The 22,187-nt window shown below is 40.9% G+C and overlaps 1 protein-coding gene across 2 annotated transcripts in view; it reads left to right on the top strand.

Moving 5' to 3' along the window:
• Positions 1-1,110: 1,110 nt before the first annotated feature.
• The window catches only part of KLF3 (KLF transcription factor 3), a 35,116-nt gene continuing 14,039 nt past the window's right edge, over positions 1,111-22,187 (top strand). The window contains exons 1-3 of one of the 2 annotated variants that reach the window (XM_054029524.1): positions 1,111-1,591; positions 6,409-6,462; positions 15,212-15,307. In XM_054029524.1, the coding sequence (XP_053885499.1) occupies positions 15,251-15,307 (57 nt within the window). In that variant the 5' untranslated portion in view covers positions 1,111-1,591; positions 6,409-6,462; positions 15,212-15,250. Of the gene's footprint in view, positions 1,592-5,388; positions 5,784-6,408; positions 6,463-15,211; positions 15,308-22,187 lie in introns of those variants that run through there. The other variant, XM_054029525.1, reaches the window with a different exon arrangement.

The following is a 22,187-nucleotide window of genomic DNA, read 5'->3' on the forward strand; positions in this document are numbered from 1 at the left end:
AAAATTTGAATAGCCTTGGACCTTCAACTTCTATATCACTTTTGTACCGCATTGTATTTGATTGTAATCTCCTTGGGGCAAGGACAGTATCCTCTTCCATAGTCTGAACAGCACTGAGCCCACCAGTGTAACTAAGGGCAGATTCTGACACCCTTATTCAGGCTGGGTAGCATGTGAGGCCACACATTGTTCCACTGAAGTTAATGGGATTGTTTGTGGAGTAAGGGCTTCAGAACCTGGTCATAAATAAATAACAACAGTCTTGTTGTTAAAGGATGGTACTAGAAGTCAGGAGATGTGAGTTTTAGTCCTCACACTGTTTCCCACTTAAGGGTCAGAGTATACTCTGAAAGCAGTCTAAATCCAGTCACTCCTTTGACTTTAAGATTTACATTGGTTTGCCCAAGAGCATAATTCAGGATTTCTTGTGTTGCCTTGACCTGGTCACTTTGGCCAACCCCATTAAGTGCCTAAAGTTAGACACTTATAAGAAGTTGGCTCAGTTGTTGAGCACAAAACACTGGTGTATCAGAGAACAGAACTTAGCCCCTCATGGTATTTGAAGGATTTGTTTTCTTTGTTTCCCCTTTTTGTTTAATAGCAATGAGTCTACACTTCTTGTCTGTTTCATGTATGTGATGCCCCTGTTCTCTAACGCCGAGCCACACTGGAGCACAGTCCTAAAACAGCCCCACACAGGGCCTGTGGGTGCACCCACGTTACATGGAATATGAGTCCCCAAGCCAATAGTAACTAAGGGAAGGGTCCGCCCCCAGGCAACAGCAGCACAAACAGCCCGGCCAAAGGAGCCGTGCCCGCCCTGCACCATGCCGGCTGCGGCTCCGCCGCCCGTGCCCCGGCCGAGCGGTTCCGTGATCCGCCAGGCGCTTTGCAAAGGGCGGCAGAGTCGGGCTCCGTGGGCGGCTGGGTGCCGGTCCCCTTGCCCAGCCCGTGTTTGTGAAGCCAGCTCCGCGGCAGCCCGCCCTGAGCGCCTCCCTTCCTGCTGCCCCGGGGGCGCTGCGCCGCGCGGTTGTTTGGCTGCTGCCGCAGCTTTGCTGCTCAGGCGGGTGTAGTTGGCGCCGGGTGCCAGGCGCACGCCTCTGCCTGACACGCAGCAAGGCAGAGGCGGAGGAGCAGCTGGAAGGGCCGGTCAGGCGGCGGCTCCGCCGCGGTGCTGGGGATAATTAGTGTCTGTGAGTCTGTTTGCCTCCGGGGGGCAGGGCGGGGGGAGCAGTGCGTGCCTGGCTGGGTGTGCGAGCCAGTGACTCGCCCCGGCCCCTCCAGCGAAGCCTCCACCCAGCGGGCTGGGAGCCGCCCTGGCCGCGCTCCCCTCCCTGACCCTCCCCTTACCCCGCCGGCCAAGGGAGCCTGGCAGAGCGAGCGGCGCCGGCGTCATGTGACAGCGGAGACTAGTGCCAGGAGCCTGGGGGAGCCGAGCGAGCGCCCTCCCCTCGCCCAGAGACGCACGGCCACCGCGGAGCGCACAGCCTCAGCCGCAGGGAGCCGGGACGCGGGCCGGGTGCTTTGCTCTGTTTCACAGCCCCCATCGCAGGGCTTCGGGCGGCGGCGGAGGCCCCCTGCCCTGCTGAGGGTGAGCGCGAGCGCGAGCGCGGGGAGGGGAGTGGGGTTATTCCTCGCGTCTGACTGCAACGTGCGAAAGTTTCCAGCTGCTGGAAGAAGTCGGGGGGGGGAGGTCAGCGTTGGGATGACCTGGGTGCATGCAAAGCTGCGAGCCCGCTGAGGCTCTGGGGGCCAGGGCTGCGCCCGAGGACCATCCTGGCGGCTTGACACGCTCCAACTTCTGCGAAAGTTTTTCGGGGGTGGGGGGAGAATGTATGTTTCTGTCTCCAACTCCGGTGGTGCTTTATTATCTGTTTCTGCACAGCTTGTAAGGGCGGAAGGAGGGATTACCAACTCCGATGATACTTTGTCTCTTTCTGGGAAGAGGGGACAGAAGGTCACGTGTGTGTAGGGGGCCGAGTAGGGGGAGTTTCTGCGGATGTTTCTATCCCCAGCTTCTGTGGTTGCTGTAAAGGTTGCAAGAGAGGGTGGGACAAAATACAGGGGTCTGCTCTGGTGTGTGTGGTTTCCTCTGTCTTACTGACTTTTACAGAGATTGGGTAAGAAAAATCACACACCTGGTGTGGCCTTTGGCTCGGCTCTCTGGTGCTGATCCCAAGACCTCCATTGTCTCAATATGAAAGGGAGTCCCTTTCTTTCCGGCTCTTGACTTGGACAATATGAGACGTTCTCTTTTGCTCCTGCTACTCATAGCAGTTGTTTCAGCCCCCAAAGCATCTTTTGGCAGATGGGGGACTGCAGTACAATAGACAAGTCTACAATTTAAAATGTCATCAGAACTTGCTAATGCTATTAAAGTACTAAATTGAGTTGCACAGTGTAATGGGTTCATTCACTTCTGTTGGATTAAAAATGTTTGATTTCTGTGGGGAGAAAAAACAGTGAAGAGGGTTGTTTTTGTTTGGTTTTTCTAAATAGTATGCTATCACTAGTATATTATGGTTAGGGTCATAGCACTGTGGAATAGTTTAATGGCCAAATTTAACCCTGGTATAACTTTACTGAATGTGGTGGCGTTATACCAGGGATAAAATTAGTCCTAAAATGTTTTTAAAATAAAATATTAACATATCTAGTCTTATTTAACACTCTTTTAGGAAAAAGTTCAAATCTCTAATATTTATGATATTTTGCTCTGACACTTAAAATATAAAGTAACTTTTATAAGGAATTGGAAATGACATCCATAATTGACTTCCTGCCTATATGAATGTCGTTTTTCTACACTTAAATGGGAATAGGAATATTTATCTTCGATCTTTGTCCAATGTAAGTTCTTACACTGAAATTGGCTGGGGGGTGCAAGGCGAGGGGATGGACTAGAGAAAGTTGTTCTTTAAGACCCCACCTTGAAATCCTACACAAAGTAGCAAAAAATCAGGAGTAATACCTAGTTTAGAATTGTTCAAATTATCATTCTTTTTAACGCAAAGAAATTGATTTCATCAAAGATTTTCTATCCATTCTTATTCAGTTTTACTGTACCTGCATTGTTTGCTTGCGCTCTGCCTCTACATAGTGGCCCTTTGAAAACTCAGGAAGTGTCACTATTCACAGGGCTCTACTTTGAATGTGGTGTTGTTATGAAAAGCCAAGCTTGGGTCGTGGATGGAGGGATTTTGTGGTTTGGTTTTATTGAAATTAATGTCCATAAATGTTCTTTAATCTGTATTGAAAACAAAGAATACAATTGCTGCTCACTCATGTATTTTTCTGTAGAATAGTTTTAAGATGTGCTCTCTTGGTTGTTGTATAAGGAACTTCTTTTATGAGAGGAACCACATCTGGATTTGATAATCCTGTCTGACCCTGGGGACACTTACTTCAAACTTACTTTATCCCTTTTGCTTTAAAATGTCTGATTTAGTTTGATAGCACTAATATTTTCAAATACAAGAGTCTGAGTCAGAGTTTAGTTGAGTGGCATACTTTTCTTTTATCCAAGCAGGTAAATATGTTTTGCCTACACTGGTTAATGTATAATAGTAGGTGAAGCCTGGGGTTGGGAGGTGGGTGGAGAAAGAAGACGTAAAATGGTCCTTTCCTTTTTTGAGGAAACTGAAATGTTGTCAGTATATAACAGTTATGAGAGTGCCCTACAATATTATGAAAATACACTACACCTACACAACAACTATAGTATCAGCCAAAACCACAAGTGAGACAAGGTGGGTGAGAACCATATTACCCACCTTGCCTTTCTAATGCCCTGAGACCAACATGACTACAGCACTACAAAAACAAAAGTGTTCAGGTAAGTAATGATGTAAAAGTGAATTAAGTCAGTTGAAAGTGCTCAGATACTACAGTGATTAGGGGCTTATCAAGTACCTAGATACTTTCGATACTTACCTTTCCAAATATTAAGTATGAAGAAAATAATATAACTATAGAACGTACAACCATACACTGTTGTGTAGATTCTTCCGTAACCAGTTGTAATCTCGTACTTCTGAAACTGCAGTTACTAAAATGAAATGTACGGTGGTTACTGTCATTACTAGGCTGCTAATCCACATAACTTGCAGTAACACATGTCTGATAATATCTGGTACAGCAGCTGTCCGACCCACCGTGCGGAACTAGTTCAAAGCATGTTGGAAAAGGAAGAATAGTGAAGTAGTTGTTCTGAATGAAACTAAGTATAAACTTATTCTGATACATTTCATGTAGATGAGGTGTGCTTCCTCACCCCCATAACTCCTTATTCTCGGTATGTTTTCTTCTTTAAACAGCTTGATGGTTTTAGTGTGATGTGTATTAGTGATTTGTCAAAAAATAAAAAAAATATTTGTGGTTAACTGGTTCTACAGTTAAAATCTCATTCTATAAGTGCAACCAAAGCAAAAGTACAGAAAAGTGAAAATTAGTGTGGATTGTTATTGGTATGTGTTTTAGCAGTGAGTCTTTAATAACTCTTGAAATTTAAGTTCTGTCATCCGTATACTGAGAAGAGCTCTGTGTACGCTTGAAAGCTTGTCTGTCTTACCAACAGAAGTTGGTCCAATAAAAGAGATTACCTCACACACCTTGTCTCTCTAATATCCTGGGACCAACAGATACACCAACACTGTATGCACTAAATTATGTCAGTCTTCAGCTGTCAAACCATACTGAATTTTTTGCAGTGGGAAAATAGCCAATTTCTAAAATAGGCTGTACTTTTAAAATTAATTCTTGTAATGACCCGATCGTTCCGTTTTTCTCTTTGAAGAAGATAATTTTAGGCTAAGAGTTAGCTGTATGGTGTTATATAAAATTCAGGCTGTAGTTAAATATTAGCAGCTTAGAGGCAAAAAGAAATCCAAGGGAAGGTTGGGGTTAATTATCATGATCTGTGGTGTCTAACATCACATGTCCTCTTCTGTTAAGTGTAGATATTTGCTTGTTTGTAAATAGGGCAGGTCTCCTGTATAAAGACAGTGTTTTTATTCACACCCAACGAACAAACACCTCCACCCACTGTTGTTGTTTAAAAAACTCCAGCTGCTCATGAATATAGGGTCAGAGAGGGCCGCCTAAATGTTTCTCTGTGCTTTCTCTCCAGCACAGCCAGCAGAGCTGTTTCCTGTTCTTTGTTTCAAGGCTGGGGTTTGCGTCATACATTCCAAGTGGCATATGTGTGCTCTTTCCTGTTTCAGGCTGTTTTTTTAGTAGACCAGTAGCCCAGTCCAGGCCCCTTGTCACTGCCCTGCAACTCCCAGTCCCCACCCAGTGAGTTATCATGTCTCTACACACTCATGATTGCTTAAGTTGCCTGTGTTATGTCAGCATAAGAAGTCTGAGTTAACCTTTTAACACACACCCTCTACTCCAATATATTTACATGGGTGAATAATGAGTTTCATTCCCTTTTCTAAAAACTTGTTTGACTCTAAAAAAAAATTGAGTCTGAGTTCTCCTCTCACCTGTGCCAATGTAAGTCTGGAATAATTCCATTAAAGTCAATGGAGTTGCAGTGATGTAATACCAGTGCAAGTGAGAAGAGAATCCAGCTCTATATATTCATTTATGTGAAAACCTATTGGCTTCTCCCCATGTCACCATGATCATTTTCTGTTCCAGTTTTGATCAAGATTAGAATTGTAACATTTTTTCTGAAGGGAGGAAATATCGTACTGTTACATGAATTCAAGGATCCACACTCTTCCAGATTTAATGCAGGAAAATGAGACACTAACAACTTTCTTTGGATTAAATGGGTATGGCAGTGCTATATTTTGCTAAACTCTGAGCACTTTTTGAAGGAGTAAAGTACATGTTTTTTCTACTTTGATATCAGATTTTTTTTTTTCATTTGTCTGCTGTGGACCAACACAGAGAAAAATCAAGAGGAAATTCAAAAAGAGGACATAAGAAATCTTTCTGTTACTCTGCATCTAACTGTAGAAGAACTAAGGACCTGAGCCAAAGCTCATTGAAATTGATAGAAAGATTCCCATTGACTTCAAAGGGCTTTGGATCAGGCCCTAAATGAATGAGAAATTATATCAAAATAGGAGATGGACTGTCTTTCTCACTCACTTATGTTTGAAAAAAATACATTTTCTTGCATTCACACAGAAATGTTTCCATCTTTAAATATGTCATTTTTATTTAATTTGTTTTTGAAATTTTTCTTCTGCTACTGCTGGCTTTTAGATGTTAAACTTTAAAAAAGGAGACGTTTCTGTTGGACACACTTGCAGTATTTTTTTTCAAAAAGCATAATAGGACTTAGAGACACTTGTAGTGAACACAGATAACTAAATTTTAACTATATAAGTAGCAATTCACTGAAATGCACATATGTGGATACTTACATTATTTTGCTTTTTGTCTCTTCAGAAATACAAATTGTAAGAAAATTATTTCAAGTGAACACACAAGCTAATAATTTTGGTAAGTTGTATTTTTAAGAATCCTTATTTCCTCTCTTTTAGGGATTTTTACTTTTGTTCTTTTGCTGCTATTAGAAAATTATGTACAGTATATTGTCATTGCACAGTGAATAAATATCGTAATTTAGCTACTAGTTAAACTGTACAGGATTTGAGCCTCAGTCATATTTCATCTTTTCTCCATGGATCAGCAAAAGGTGTTGAACTAGCTTTAGTTTAGTACTGGGAACCAGTGTGTAAGTATAGTAAATTTTGCTATTCACAACTTTCTGTAGTCAAGTTTCTATAAAATCGGAAACTGAGATTCATATTGCAACAAAATTCTGCATTTTGTAGAACAAGTTTTTTAAATTAACTGACATAGCTAGAAGGAGGTCCTTTCAAAAATAAAACTCTTCTATGCAGCCAGTATTGAAGCTTTGTGTTTTCATTCCAAGGCTAGTTGCTTCCAATCCAAAATGTGAAGTTTGGCAGAGCTGGTTTAGGAACAGATTTAACCCTTCACTTTTAATGTTTTATCTAATGCCAAGGTTTCCTTTTAGGGATTTAATAGCCATTGTTGATCTGTCCCAAGGGAAACTAGTATAAGTGTGTGTTAGCTAAATAGAAAGATAAAGCTCTAACAGATTTTAAATACTAAAATAAGCCATAATGGAAAGAGATGGGAGAGTTGGGGAGGTTGCTAACACACTTTGGTACACGAAAAGAGTGACAAAACCTCCACTCTTAGAGAGTCCAAGTTTATTTAATCATTCTTCCATTGCCACCATCCACTTTCTCTCTCTTTATTTCCCTAGATACATACACACACACACAAACACATGCTCATGGACATTTTTCTATTTTCAAATCTTCATTGAAATTAAAAGCGTAAACTATTATTCATTAATGTATTTTTGGTCACTTAATAGTTAGAGATTTTTAGCTCTGCCTCATGTGGTCAAAGGTCTGTCTGGAATATGTTTGAGCAAGTAACAGAGCAGACTTGTACCTTAATATTAGAGGATGATATTTTGTATCCTGATGTTGACATTTTTTTTAGACACTCAGCCTGATTTTCAGATTTTGATTTCTATGCGTGTAAAATTAGCTTTGAAGTCTGTCACACTCTTTCTGTCTCTTCATTTCCCAACCAGTCTTCCTGAATAGAACAAAGGCTACTTTTATTCTTCCTTTCAAATTCTCTTTTTATTTTAAAAAAAAAAGGTTCAGTTTGGAAGGGAAAGATTGTCATACCATTCTGCATACTTCACTTGTTTTCAGAGGTCTGATCTGTTCTCTTTACTAAACTATTTCTCCTTGTAAGCAGTAGCTTGAGACAGGAAACCAGACAGCAGTCTGCCCTGATAAGGGAGAGTATTGTATGCAGTATTGTCTAAGGAGGTGGCTAAAGATCTTTTCTCTTTCTTTCTTCTTTAGGGCCAACAGATATAAAATAGGAATTGCATAAGGTTGTATGGATGCAAAGTTTTTCTCAGTGGAAACTTCAAACTCAAAAAACAGATACCTTTTATGAATACTCTTAGAAACTGTTTTCTAAGACTTTTTTTTTTTTTTTAATATGGAAAAATGTGTTTTTCAGCCATACTGCTATGGAGTGTTCATAACAGCATAGCTGTAAATTTCAGTAAAATACAGACTAGTTTGCTACATGGCTTCTGACAAATTAATATGTTAAAGTAGTTCTAGATCAAACAAAGTGATTTATAATAATGGGAAGGTTGTGATATGCATTTTCTGTATCTCAGTACTGTACTAGCATGTTTCAGGAGTTATTCCAGTTCCCATTGGAAATCCACTGGGTTTTTTATTTGAAGAAAAGAAAAGAAAAAAAGCTACCTATTAGCAGAAATTCTCTTGTTGCACAGCCAATTCCTTATAATTTTCTCCAGTACTGCTTTTTGTGGGCCAAACTGCTTTGATCCTTTCCCCAGCAGTGATGTCTCTGGGTCTCAGTCTCCACTTAAAAGTTCGGTTGACATAGCTACATTCATCAGGGATGTGAAAAAACCTCACCCATGACCAACATAGGTATGCTGACCTAAACCCCATTGTAGATACAGCTGTGTTGATGGAAGAATGCTTCCACTGATGTAGCCACATCGTTGGGGGCTGAGGGTTATGTTCCCACACTGGCTGAAAAACCTCTTCCATCTGTGTAGACTGTCTCTACGCTTTGGGTTTACACAGGCATAGCTATGGCGATGTAGCTATGCTAGTATAGTCTCTGTAGTGCAGACACGCCCTGGATTTTCACTTTTCTCACTCTTATTCCCTTTAACTGAATCTAATTGCTAATCTAAATTTGAGATTTTCTGTGTCTGGTGCTATTTTGGGGCTTGATGAAGGAAAGCACTTAAGCACATGCTTACTTCCCATGGAAGTCAGAGTATGTTCTTGTGTATTTTGCTGATCCAGGGCCTTGAGAAGCAACTACTACTATGAATACAAAGAAATCCTGTTGCCAGCTGTGGAGGGGATTTCCTTTACCCCTTCCAGGGACTCCTGTTAGTTCAACAGAGGAAAACCAGTTTCTGTTATCTTTTAAGGCTCCATTGAAGATTATTTCTCATTCAGTCTCAGAAAGCCCCCCTGGCCTTTGGATGTCATCAGTATAGTTCTTCCAATATTATCACTTCTCCTTAATATCGGGGGAGGGGGGGGAGGGGTTTAGCTTGAGACTCATGAAGGAAGAGGTAGTTTCAGATCATCAGAATTAGTTCTAAAGAGCCATGACTGCAAAACCTTGGGCACTTGACTCAAGTTACCCCGTGGATACATTACTGTAAAAGCTACAGTGGTGGGCACTAATGTAGTGCTGATTTAGTGGCAATAATTAAGTTACTTTGTAATTATACCAATAATACTGAGCATTTTCTAAACAATGATTGAGCCTCACACAGCAATAGAGTGCCATCTCCTGTTTCCCCCGACACAAAAACTGAATAAACAAGTTTTGCGTGGGGTACTGTGCAGAGGATGAGAGGGGCAGAATCTGTTCTCACCACCCCTACCCATTGTGTGGATCAGATCATTGGTCACCACTATTCCAGATATTTAACTACAACGTGGGCCAAAGCCCTTCTGCATCTCTCTTGAGGATTTGTAACTGCTGGATCTGTGTGGCTAAGACCAGCCCCCAACCCAAAACCACCTCCCTTCACAGAAAGCTATATGGCGCTTGTAGGCCAATGTGTTTTGTGGCTGCTCTCCACCTGTGTTAGTGGTACAGTGCTGTGGCTGCTATGCCCATGGGCGAATCTCATCCAGAGTAAATAGTCTGTACAAATCCTTATTGTTGGAACACGTGTTAAGTACTCTTACTCACATCAAACCATACATGTCAAGAAGTTAAAACTGAGAAGTCTCTGATGTTGACAAGAAAATTAACGATTTTGATGGTAAAAATTCCATAGGATTTGAACATAGCATTTTCCATTAATAAAGGGCAGGGGTTTGTTTTTTTCTTACCTGCTATCTTTTCGCTTGGCTTTAGCTGTGAAAATGTTGAGGGACTTTGCTTGGACTTTACCTTTGCACCTGTCCTTATTTGCATACAAAAATGAATTGCTTGGCTTGTCTTTTAGAAATACAGGGTGTGAGCAGAATCTTATCAAAAGCCATGTCCTGTTTGGACAAGTTGGACTGCCTTGGCAAAGATCCATAGGGTGGAGTGAATGGGAGGAGGCAGGAAAGTAAAACTGGGTGGCTTGTTAGCAAAGAGAAAGAGAGGGTGGAATGTTTGCCTACTGGATTGCAGTTAATTATTTAGTTTCAGATTACATACAGCATACATTCTTTTACCCACATAAAAACACTTCAATGCAAAATAGCTCATCTAATTTGAGAAAGATAAAGACGACTCTTCTGATATTTTTTAATATGGTTTGGGTGACTTGTATGGTTTCTCCTTTCTTTGCTGTCAGGAGGGTGCCACAGGTACTTGAGAGGATACTTTAGTTTTCTATAAATTAATCTTATTTACTAAACAACCTGTGGGCTGTGAAACAAGTATATTACAAAATAGTAGCAGATCCCTACTATTCTTCACACCTTATGTTTGAAACAAATAAGGCAGTCTCCCGCCTGCTTCTCAAACATTTAATAGCAGGGGAGTATAATGTGATCTTGCATACCTACATATGTATGATTTTTTACAAGTATACTACAGAACCTTTACTATAAAATATTATCAGAAATAACAAAATAAAATTTTTTTGTTTACTTACTTGAAATAAATTCAGACTTCACAACCAGTGTGTCTTTCTTCCATTCAAGCATTGTTCTTTTAAATAAACAGATCATTGTTCCATGCATTTATTTTCACCCTTAGAGTTTATCCCAGAACAACAATTTCATAAGTGTCAGACCTTCAGCTGGTGTAAACTGATTCCAGTGGAGCTACACCATATTACACCAGCTGAGAATATAGGCAGGACAAAAAGATCATGCATAATGTATGGTCCTCTGTCCAAAATCATCCTCTCTTACTATTTAGGTAGAAATAGTACAGTAAAAGAACAGTATAACACATTAAAGGGAAACCCAACTTATATACTATGATACAGCAATAAAAGTAAAAATTGTATCTACTATTTTAGATGACTACGAAAGACAAAGAATTTTTCACTTTTACTCTCTGCAAGACACTTTCTGTTGTCAGTTTCATTCTAACCTATGTACAGTCAGTTAGCCCCTAATTCTGCAAATATGTGTGTGTAAAGTTAGGCATATGCTAAGTGTTTGCAGGATATGGGCCTTAGTCACCTTTCTATGATTTTCTGTGTGAGTCTCTCACGTAGCAGCAGGAGAGAAAAAACAAACCTTAAAAATAGAAAAATGTGATTTTCAAAACTACAACAAATGGCAGAGGGAATAGGTTGGGGGATGAGGGAAGGTGTATTATCTGAAACTACTAAACTTTTTTTTCCCCTTCAAGTGACTAGATTACAAGTTGATGGTGTCACTTCACCAAAACACATTTAAATTAAAAAATGGAAAGCTTCTGGAAACCTTCTGAAAGCAAATATTTACAAATTCTCATATATATGAAGACTGGCATGCAGTGTAGGCTTGGGTTGTTTTTGCATTGTGGGATATCCTTTGTCCATTCGTGTATTGTTAGATGCATATATCTGTGTCTTTGGGAAGTCATGTATAGACAAAGTTCCTTCACATGAAAGTGACTAGGAAAATGTAATTTGTCAGAAAATTATATGAAATGCTTAAACTCAGAAAAATATCTAATTTAAATGATTCCCTGAAGTTGCAGGAAAGATTGCATAATTGTTTTTTCAACTTTCTCACAGGCCTTATTGACAAATGAACATAGACACATCCAAATTATAAAATTTTCTATCTTTCAAAGGTATTACTTACTTTTAATTTAGACAAAACTGGCAGTTTCTTTGAACTACTGTATCTGTTTCTCATTTTCTCAACTTGGTTTAATCAGGCCCTCCCCTTTTTTTCAGGATGATGATATTCATGCTGATATTCAATGATGCTTTAGTTGTTCTTTCAAAATCAACCTTTGTTCATTTCAAGTACACCTCTACCCCGATATAACGCTGTCCTCGGGAACCAAAAAATCTTACTGTGTTATAGGTGAAACCGCGTTATATTTAACTTGCTTTGATCCGCCAGAGCGTGCAGCCCTGCCTCCCCGGAGCACTGTTTTACCGCATTATATCCGAATTCGTGTTATATCGGGTCGCGTTATATCGGGGTAGAGGTGTACTTAGAAAGTATACTGTTGTAGTATTTTCCATAAATTACTAAACTTTGCCCTTGATTTATAAAGTAAATCTCTAGTAGGCTTGAAACAATTCATACTCTTTCTTTCTCTCATATATCTCAAATTGTTTTCTCAAATGCATACACGCTGACTATTGCATGATTGCTCATTAATATAGGACTATTGGAATTGGTCTAATTTGGGGCATATATTTTCTTGTGTCCCATTTAAACTGTTTGATTCATAAGAAAAAAATTCCAGACACAATTAAAACCTTTTAATATATTAGTGAGTCTTAAGCTTACACCCAGTGAAATTGTCTTGACGGAGTACAGTAGCATTTTATTTGTTATGGATTTCTAGTGCCACCTACTGGATGCAATTGAATTTGTTAATACTTAACATCAGTCTTTATATATACTGTACAGAAACAAGGTGAGTGAGGTAATATCTTTTATTGGACCAACTTCTTTTGGTGAGAGAGACAAGCTTTCAAGCTCTTCAAGAGCTCGGTGTAAGCTCGAAAGTGTCTTTCTCACCAACAGACATTGGTCCAATGAAAGATATTACCTCACCCATCCTGTGTCTCTAATATTGTGGAACCAACACGGCTACAACACTGCATATACTGTACAGGACATACAACTTCACCATCCCAGACAAATTGTATCCCATACTCTCCTCGTCAACTGGAATACTCTGCCAGTCCTCCAGGCTGTACTCTGGAAGATTCTATTTGTGGCTCTGCCTTCTCATATATGATATCTGCAGTCTCATAAATGATATTAAATGTTTTTTATAAAAACTTGTCAACTGGAAATTTTTAATGTCTTTGAGTATTAACTTCCTTCACTTGTCTAAAATATTTGGCTTTACCGTGTAGCCTCTCTAGTATTTCTCTGTCCCGCTCCAAAGGCTCCTGGTCCTCGCTAACGTCTTCCCATCCTTCCTCCACAGTTGTCACCCTTGGTAAATGTGTAAATATGGTTATTACCTGGGATAGTTAAGTTACTATAAATGAGATAGACTTGAAAATTGGCTTGAACAAGCTAACAAAGTAGATGGCTCCCTTTTTAAAGCAATTTTGGCTACACAGAACACAGTCTAAATTCTGAAATCTTGTTTTTAATAAGGAAACTCTTGGAAATGTTATTTCAAAATAGTGGTTGAGTTGTCATAGTTCCTTTTGGTGAAATAGTTGAATTATCAGTTGTGATGCCTGATTGGGAGGCTGTCTATTGTACCTCTCCAAATTAGCTTTGTTTTTAATTTCTTCCAAGCGTGGAAGTAGGTGTCAAAGCACCAGAGTGTTATCAACATTGCCATCAGGCTTACTGACTGGAGACTGGCAAGTATTGGGCTGCCATTCTTCCTGAATCTGATTCAGATCTTTTCATGTTCACTGTCTCTTCGGCTAAACAAAAAATTAATCTAGGTTTGCCAGTCATCCGGTTTTTGACCAGAATGTCCGGTCAAAAAGGGACCCTGGCGGCTCTGGTTGTCACTGCCGACCAGGCCGTTAAAAGTCCAGTCAGCGGTGCAGCAGGGGCCCGCAGCTAAGGCAGGGTCCCTGCCTGCCCTAGCTCCGTGTGGCTTCTGGAAGCGACCACCAAGTTCCTGCAACCCCTAGGTGTGGGCACAGCCAGGGAGGTTCCGCACACTGCCCCTGCCCTGAGGGCCGGCTCCGCAGCTCCCATTGGCTGGGAACTGAGACCAACGGGAGCTGCAGGGGTGGTGTCTGTGGGCATGAGGGCAGCGCACAGAGTCTCCATGGCCACCCATGCATCTAGGGACTGTAGGAACCTGGAGGCCTCTTCCCGGGAGCCAAGGTAAGCGCCACCGGGACCCCTCACCCCCTCTTACACCCAAACCCCTGCTCCAGGCCAGAGTCCCTTCCCACACCCAAACTCCCTCCCGGAGCCCACACCACCCTCAACACCCCAACCCCTTGCCCCACCCCAGAGCCCCCTCCTGCACCCCAAATCCCTCATCCCCAGCCCACCCCAGAGCATGCACCCCCAACCATAATCCTTACTGCTGCCCCCGCCTGGAGCCCTCTCCCACAGCCTGAACCCCCAGCCCAGAGCCCATACTCCCCCATGCACCCTAATGCTCTGCCCCAGCCCGGAGCCCACTCCCACACCCCAAAACCCGAATCCCTGGCCCCACCCCAGAGCCCACACCCCTAACCGGAGCCTTCACCCCTCTCACACGCCTCTGCCCCAGCCCGATAAAAGTGAGTGAGGGTGGGGAGAGCAAGCGACAGAGGGAGGGGGTGGAGTGAGTGGGGGCGAGGTCTCAGGGAAGGAGCAGGGAAGGGGTTTTCAGTTTTGTGCAATTAGAAAGTTGGCAACCCTAAATTAATCTCAACTTGGAATGATAGAAAAAGTGCATGATCTGAGCTGGGACATACTGTCTTCAGCTACTTGCAGCTAATTAAAGCTAGTAACTCCATGCTGTAGGTGTGCTGATCTGCACTTTAAGAGCCCAACCTAGCGTCTGTTGAAGTCAATGGATGCCTTTTCATGGCAATTGGACTGGGCTCCTTAGGAAGGTACTGTGCAAATGATAACACTGGAACATTTTAAGGAATTTTAAAAAGCATGGTCCAATACTTAATGAGAAGACCTATTGTATACAGTTGGATATTTCATAGTTTATGCATTGTGGAATTAATGACAAATTTCCATTCATTATAAATTCATTAAGGTTATTTTTATAGAAAAAACATATATGGAATGCCTGTTTGGTACTTTTTGACCGATCATCCACTGGACTATGCCTAAATATATTCTGATCATAGGGTTTTACTGAAATTACAAAGTAACTTTTATATCCTACCACCAAACAGTTTTATTATAATAGAATATTTGAAAACATAAAGCTTATCTCTAGATTTGGAAGAATTAAATCAAATAAATTTAATATTATGGAATAATGAGTTAAAAAAAATTTCAGAAACTTGATTCTAGCCATTCCTACAACTTAACTTGTTTTTTTCCCCTCCCTGTAGCCCAGGACAACACAGACATCAGAAGATTTCACTGAAAAGATGCTAATGTTTGATCCAGTCCCTATCAAGCAAGAAGCCATGGAACCTATTTCAGTGGTAAGTCTTCAAACATGTTATCACCCTGATTGCCATGTAGGGATTGCTTCTGCTGTCAATGAAATCAATAGCAGAACTCCTGTGAACTTCACAGGGCCTGGCCTCCTCGGAGAACTGCTGTGAAACAGAATACCTGAGTAACAGCAATGGCTAAATTTGCACATTAGTAGCGTTATTTTCTCTTTCTGGAGACAGTGCCATTAGTGTTGCTTACATTGGTCAGGATGCCAGCCCCATGTTTACTTTTCATGGTGATTTTTGAGGCCTACCATGAGAGCTATGCAGAGGAAGGGAGGGAGGGGAAAGAATAAACACCTTGCAGGAACATCTGGGCCCTAGGCTGTTCTAGGGTGAGTCTGGTGCCATAAGCCTCTCTGCTTCCGTGTACTTGGAAAATAGTTGAAAGGGAAAAAATTTGGACAGAAAGCTGGTAATGAGAAACTTATAAAATTAGATCATCTCTGTTTTGGCTGTTGCTATTCCTGCCAACAGTGGTTATACAAGACTTAAGGGTCAGTTTGAGGCCCTAGAAACAAAGTTGTCATGGATATTGTTATTTGTAATATTTGGTAGAAAGCCTTTGAAAAGCAGCTTTCAGTGACAAGTTTGCTGCCTTTACCAATTAAAAATGTAAAAGGGGCACTATCAATTTAAATCCAATTTTAAATACATTTATCTATGTTGGTTGCTAAAATACCTTTAGATTGTTTAAACTACTTGAATTTTAGAAACACAATTTACTTTTTTGCTGTGTTGTTTACATTGTAGTCTTCTGAGCAGAGGCAGGGAAATGCCTGTTCTAGCAATGAGGAATAGGGATTTAATCAACCGACAAATACTATGGGCTGGTCTACACTACACAGTTAGGTCAACATAAGGCAGCGTATGTCGCCCTAATTATGTCATTGTCAACACTCCAGCCTTTCTCCCACCAATGCAAGTGCCATACTACACCAACATAATAACTCCACCTCCACAAGAGGCATAAGGCTTATGTCGGTGTTGTTAGAGTGACATAGTGCCTGTGTAGACACTGCATCCCTGCCAGGCAGATAGAGCCCATCTGCCACCGCTTCCAGGGGAAGAATGAACCCCACTCCAGGCTGGGAGCCGGGGGATAAGCCCTGGCAGCGTGAGCCATGAAATTGACACAGCTGCCTGGCTACTAGTGTGGGGGGTGGTGGTGGGAGAAGAGGGGAGACCGGACTCTCAGCTCCCCACACTGCCCTTCTTAGATTGGTGGGAGGTGCTCCTGATGAGGACATGCACCATCGACCCAATGAGGGTAGTGTGGACACGCACCACTGCAGTGGCTGCAGGTCGACCTAATAGGTCCACATACATTTCTAGTGTAGACATACCCTTTGAGTGTTTTTTTAGTTAAGTAATCCAGCCCAGGAGTGGGCTATTACGCTTCCATGTGCTATTTGAAGATAAATTGTACTTTCCCTGTGCTGGGACTTCAACACTGTCTTGCAGATTACTTTCTGCCACCACTCTGGCCAGCCATCACAGGGCTATTTCCTTTTATTAAATATTCATGTTGTCCTTTTACTTGCTGCATTAAATGAGTGTAGCTAGGAAAAGGAAATAACGTTGGGCCTGATTGTAGGTTCTCTCATAAGAAGGTACAAAGGAGGAAAGAAAATTCTATGAAGTTCCCCTCTCAGAGATTCCTCAGTTCTTCCTCAGGAGAGTAAGAGGTTTTGAGTCTACCTCTATGGGTAAACTGGCCATTTAGTCCCCCAAACCCTTGAGATGCTGGTCTTCCTAGCTGTCCCTGGTAGTACAGCTCCCTTGGAGCTAGGCCATCAGGAACTACTTAAGCCTGGCCTACACTTAAAACATAGGTCAACATAGCTGCTGTGCTTGGGGATGTGAAAAATCCATATCCCTGAGTACCATCACTATGCTAACCCAGCCTCCAGTCTAGACATAGCTAGGTTGATGGAATCATGCTACCATTGCTCAGTGACGGAAAAATCCCTTCCATCTCTGTAGTCTACGTCTATACTGCGGGGCTACAGCAGCATAGCTACAGTTCCATAACGATGCTGAAGTGTAGATATAGCCTTAGCAGACAGCTGGCCTGTAGCCCCCTTTAAAGAGAGAGAGGATCTCCGTGTGAAGAGAGCATGGCAAGAAAAATAGCATAGCTACTAAGTGGATGCCTATCCTCCAGCTGTGTCACTATAGCGTAGATGCTTCCTACATCAACAAAAGAAGGGCTTTCCATCTTCCACCTCTCCAAGAGACAGTAGCTAAGTTGATGGAAGAATTCTTCCATTGATCTAGCCACATCTACAACAGAGGTTAGGTCAAGTTTAACTACCAGGGCCTACCCCTGTAGCTAGGTTGATCTAATTTTTAAGTGTAGACCAGCCCTAGGAAAGTTAGCTTTCTTAACCATCTCCCATGGGATTGATAGCGGAAGAGCTATTATCATATTCTCAGAGGAGATGAGCATTCCATTAACTTCACTGGGAGCTGACAGTGCTCAGAGCCTTTAAAATCAGGCCTTAAACGTGTTGTATCTGCTGCTTTGATAGCATTGTAAGAAATCAAACAAAATTAAACTATTAAAAATCATTAGTTATTTTAATAGCAAAACCAGATTAAAATATGTCAGAATGCACCATGTATTGTCTATGCAATATTTGTTCAAAAACACCACTAGCTTATGACATTAACAAGTTTGGGGTGGGGGAAGGAAACAAATTACAAAGATTTTAACACCAAAGCTTGTTTCAAGGTATGTGATTTAAAGGATTAGCTACACTTCTCAGATGGTTAAAACACACACCCAAAGTATTTTATCGTCCTATTATTGGCCCATACACTCTGTGGCATTGAATTATTGTGCACATTTTATTAAATGAAGAAAACATTTAAATGATGGTATATAATAGATCTAGTTACAATGTTATCTCAGTTCCACCTAAAATAAAGTGAATATTTGTTACAAGCATTTGTTAAATGCTTGGGCAAGACAGTGACAATTTACTTGCCAAAGTTGCTTTTTTTTCTGTGGTGCCTACTTTCTTTTGAAATTGAAGTGAACAACCTTTGTGTCCCAAAGCAGTCTCCAAAACTATTTGGTTTGCAACTTTTTAAGATCAAGTGACCTAGCTACATGATACCTTGAGGTATTTTATAACTAGTGCATTTGTGAATAAATCTCATCTTGTAAGCATGAATAATAAAAATGCTTTGGGGGAAATTATATAGTATATCAGGTTAAATCCTGGTCACCCTTCTCATGTGACTTCAACCGGACAACTAAGCCTGTCAAGTAATCAAGTTGTTTCACTACAAACTTTTTTATGGAATATAGCAGTTAATATTTAGAGTAGTCCTTCAGAATGTCTATGGGAGCAACCAATTGTGGGTGGGAATAGGTGTGCATATGCCACACTTGGTCAGCCTTTAATCTTGCCAGATTGTCAAGTGGAGAAGTGTAGTAACACTTCTTTTTTTATTTTTTTTTTTTAACAAATTACATATTTGAATTGCAATTGGATGAATTACCTGACTACCTTCAAATAGCTGCAGCCAAAAAAGTAAACCTTACAAGTTACCTGCATTTGTTCTTCATAGAGAGAATCTGTGGCTCAAATCGTCTGTCCTGATTAAGGACAGACACTAAGTAAGGAAAGAAAGTTTTGGTTGGTCCAAATAGGTAGAACAGTGATGTGGGCAATATAAGTACCTAGATAAGAAACTGTTTAGGAATATATGCTCAAATACAGTCCTGCACCTTTATAATAATCTTCTGCGGTGATATAGTATCCTGTAATATTTCAGCAATCTACAATTGACTCTAAATTGGGGTTAATTATATTCTAAGGTATTCTTACTTGTAAAATGTTTCTTGCATATTGGCAGGAGATCCTCTATTTTTAGCATTACAAAACAGAAAACATTTGTATATTGTCACTGTAAAGTTAAGGGGTGTGTGTTTGATGGGTATGCAGTATTGTTGTAGCCATGTCAGTCCCAGGATATTAGAGAGACAAGGTGGGTGAGGTGATGTATTTTGTTGGACCAACTTCTGTTGGTGAAAGAGACAGGATTTCAACCATACAGAGCTCTTCTTCAGGTCTAAGAAAGGTACTCCCAGCATCACAGCTAAATGCAAGGTAGAACACATTGTTTAGCATAAGTAGTTAGCAGATAGTTTAAGGGACCAATCAAGGTATAGTGGCCTATTACAACCTCTGCAGTCATAGGACAACGGTGGGATTCTTTAACAGCCTTCAGTTCAGTACAGATCTTAATTCCATGCTTAACTTCGAGCATGTGAGTAGTGCCATTGGCTTCAGTGGAAAGCTCACGTGAATAAGTTGTTTGCTGATTTGGAGCCATCTTTAGGTAGATCTTTCACACAAACCATCACTGTTAGCGAAGTTCCTACATAGCAGAATGGGATCTACCAGTAGGAAAAGATCTCTTATGGGAGACCTCTCTTCACTCCCCGAAACTGCAGGCTTCAGGGCCACTGGCTGCTGTGATTGGAGGCTCTGGAAGGCCAAGTAGTCACTCCTAGTGGGGAGCAAGATCCCAAACCACTTCTCTTGGTTACTGTTGGGAGTTCTTGTAGTAAGAAGCAACAGAGGGTCCTGTGGCACCTTTAAGACTAACAGAAGTATTGGGAGCATAAGCTTTCGTGGGTAAGAACCTCACTTCTTCAGATGCAAGTAATGGAAAACAGAGTATGTATTAATACCTGGGGGAGCAAACAACTGTGCATATCTCTCTATCAGTGTTATAGAGGGCTAACAATTTATGAGTTTGCCCTGCATAAGCTTTATGCAGGGTAAAACGGATTTATTTGGGTTTAGACCCCATTGGGAGTTGGGCATCTGAGTGCTAAAAACAAGCACACTTCTATGTGCTGTTTTCAGGTAAACTTGCAGCTTTGGGACAAATGATTCAGACCCTGGGTCTGTGTTGGAGCCAGATGGGAGTGTCTGGCTCAGCAAGACAAGGTGCTGGAGTCCTGGGCTGGCAGGGAAAACAGGAACAGGGGTAGTCTTGGCACATCGGGTGGCAGTTCCCAAAGCGGTTTCTGTGATCCAACCTGTCACAGTGGCTTACTTGCATCTGAAGAAGTGAGGTTCTTACCCACGAAAGCTTATGCTCCCAATACTTCTGTTAGTCTTAAAGGTGCCACAGGACCCTCTGTTGCTTTTTACAGATTCAGACTAACACGGCTACCCCTCTGATACTTGTAGTAAGAGATTCTTCTTTACTGCTCCCCCCACGTGATGGCCAGCTTTTCCAGGCAAGCTTGGAGAAGTAGGGGGCTGTTTTAGTCTTTTTGAAAAGTATCAATTCTTATCAATCTGACAATGGTAAGTGTTGCATTCCAGAGGGATTAAAATTAATTCATAATGAAGTTTCACTCGTCTAGAAGACAAATGAAGCTTCACTAAAAGAGGTGTGAGATTCAGCTGAAAGTGACTTTCCCTTTCCCTCACTATATGAGTTGCAGTATAAGTAGGTTGTATTGTATATATTATTTGTGTCTGTTTGATTGACAGAATACTCTTACTTTACATTGATCTATAATGTCATAGCCTGCACTTTTGTTTCAGTTTTTTATGTACCAATATAATGTAGAAAATGGTTGACTATGTTTTGGATGATTTTTATACGTATAATCTGAAGTGAGAAGTTTGTTACATTTTTTTCTGTTTTTTATACCTCTGTTGACTTTTAAGGTTTTCTCTACCTAGCATTTCTTCTTTTGCTTTTTAAGATTACAGAATTTTTTCCTACTTAGTTTTGTAAAGAAAAACTTTGTCTCCTACTTTTTTCCTATCGCTAACATTATCTGCAGTTCAAATAGGAACATGGCAAGCAAAATCTCAGAGTGAAGGAAAGCTTGGAAAAATGAAACAACCTCTCCAGACTGGCACAAAAGAATAGCTGAGTTAAGTCAAATCTGTGCCAGGTTAGTTACAACAATGAAAACCTTTCATTCAAAGCAATTGAAGAGGTCGGGAGCAGGTTTGAATCCCCCAAAAATCAACTGTTTTAAAAATATAATTGTCAGCATCCTAATTTTTGAAGTCTTTGTTACTTTGAATTTAATCTCTAACTTTTCTAAACTAATACTAAGAAGTTCCCCAAACAGCTCAGAAACATTACAGTATTTTTCTGCTCTACTGTTTTAATAGATTGGCATTTTTCCAATGTGAGTTTCATTTGACTTGGAGTCTTGAAAGAAAGAAAAATGTTTTAATGAACTAGGTTATAGCCCAAAGGTGTTTCATTCTTCTGCAGATTCCTACTTTACTGAAAAAATTCTCTGCTCTAAACTAAGATTTTAATTGGATAGTCTTTCTTCATTTTGCTTTTCCATTACTCTGTTACAGTCCTGCTAGGCCTTCTCAATACAGCATGGTTTTAAAAACAGAAAGACTGGTTACATCCCGGTTCTGCTGAAACTTTCGCAGACTGTGACACAGTGGGCCTACTCTTGTGCATGAAGGCAGTCAGATACGCAAATGTCTGTAGGTTCAAGACCTTATATTGTCTGAATACAAGATTACTTTACTTGGATGAAAAATGTTCTAGGAATTCTATTATTGTTCACTGATTCTGGAACGCAGTTCAAAAAATTAATGTACACATAGTGATGTTGTGATAATTCTTCCAGGGTTCCACTGTTGCCTAGCTGTACCACTAAATGTTCCTACATAATGAAGTCAAGTGGACTTTGTACTGTAGGCCAATAACATAAGTTTTAACACAAGCACTTAATACAGCTTATATATTAAGTGTTTGAATTTCTACCTACATCCATGCCTTAATCAGATTCAGTAGATGCTAAATAGTGTTAAATATTAAACTCCATCAGTAGTCTGTGGCCTTG

Source organism: Malaclemys terrapin, chromosome 5 (assembly GCF_027887155.1).
Source record: "Malaclemys terrapin pileata isolate rMalTer1 chromosome 5, rMalTer1.hap1, whole genome shotgun sequence".
NCBI classification, from domain to species: domain Eukaryota; kingdom Metazoa; phylum Chordata; order Testudines; family Emydidae; genus Malaclemys; species Malaclemys terrapin.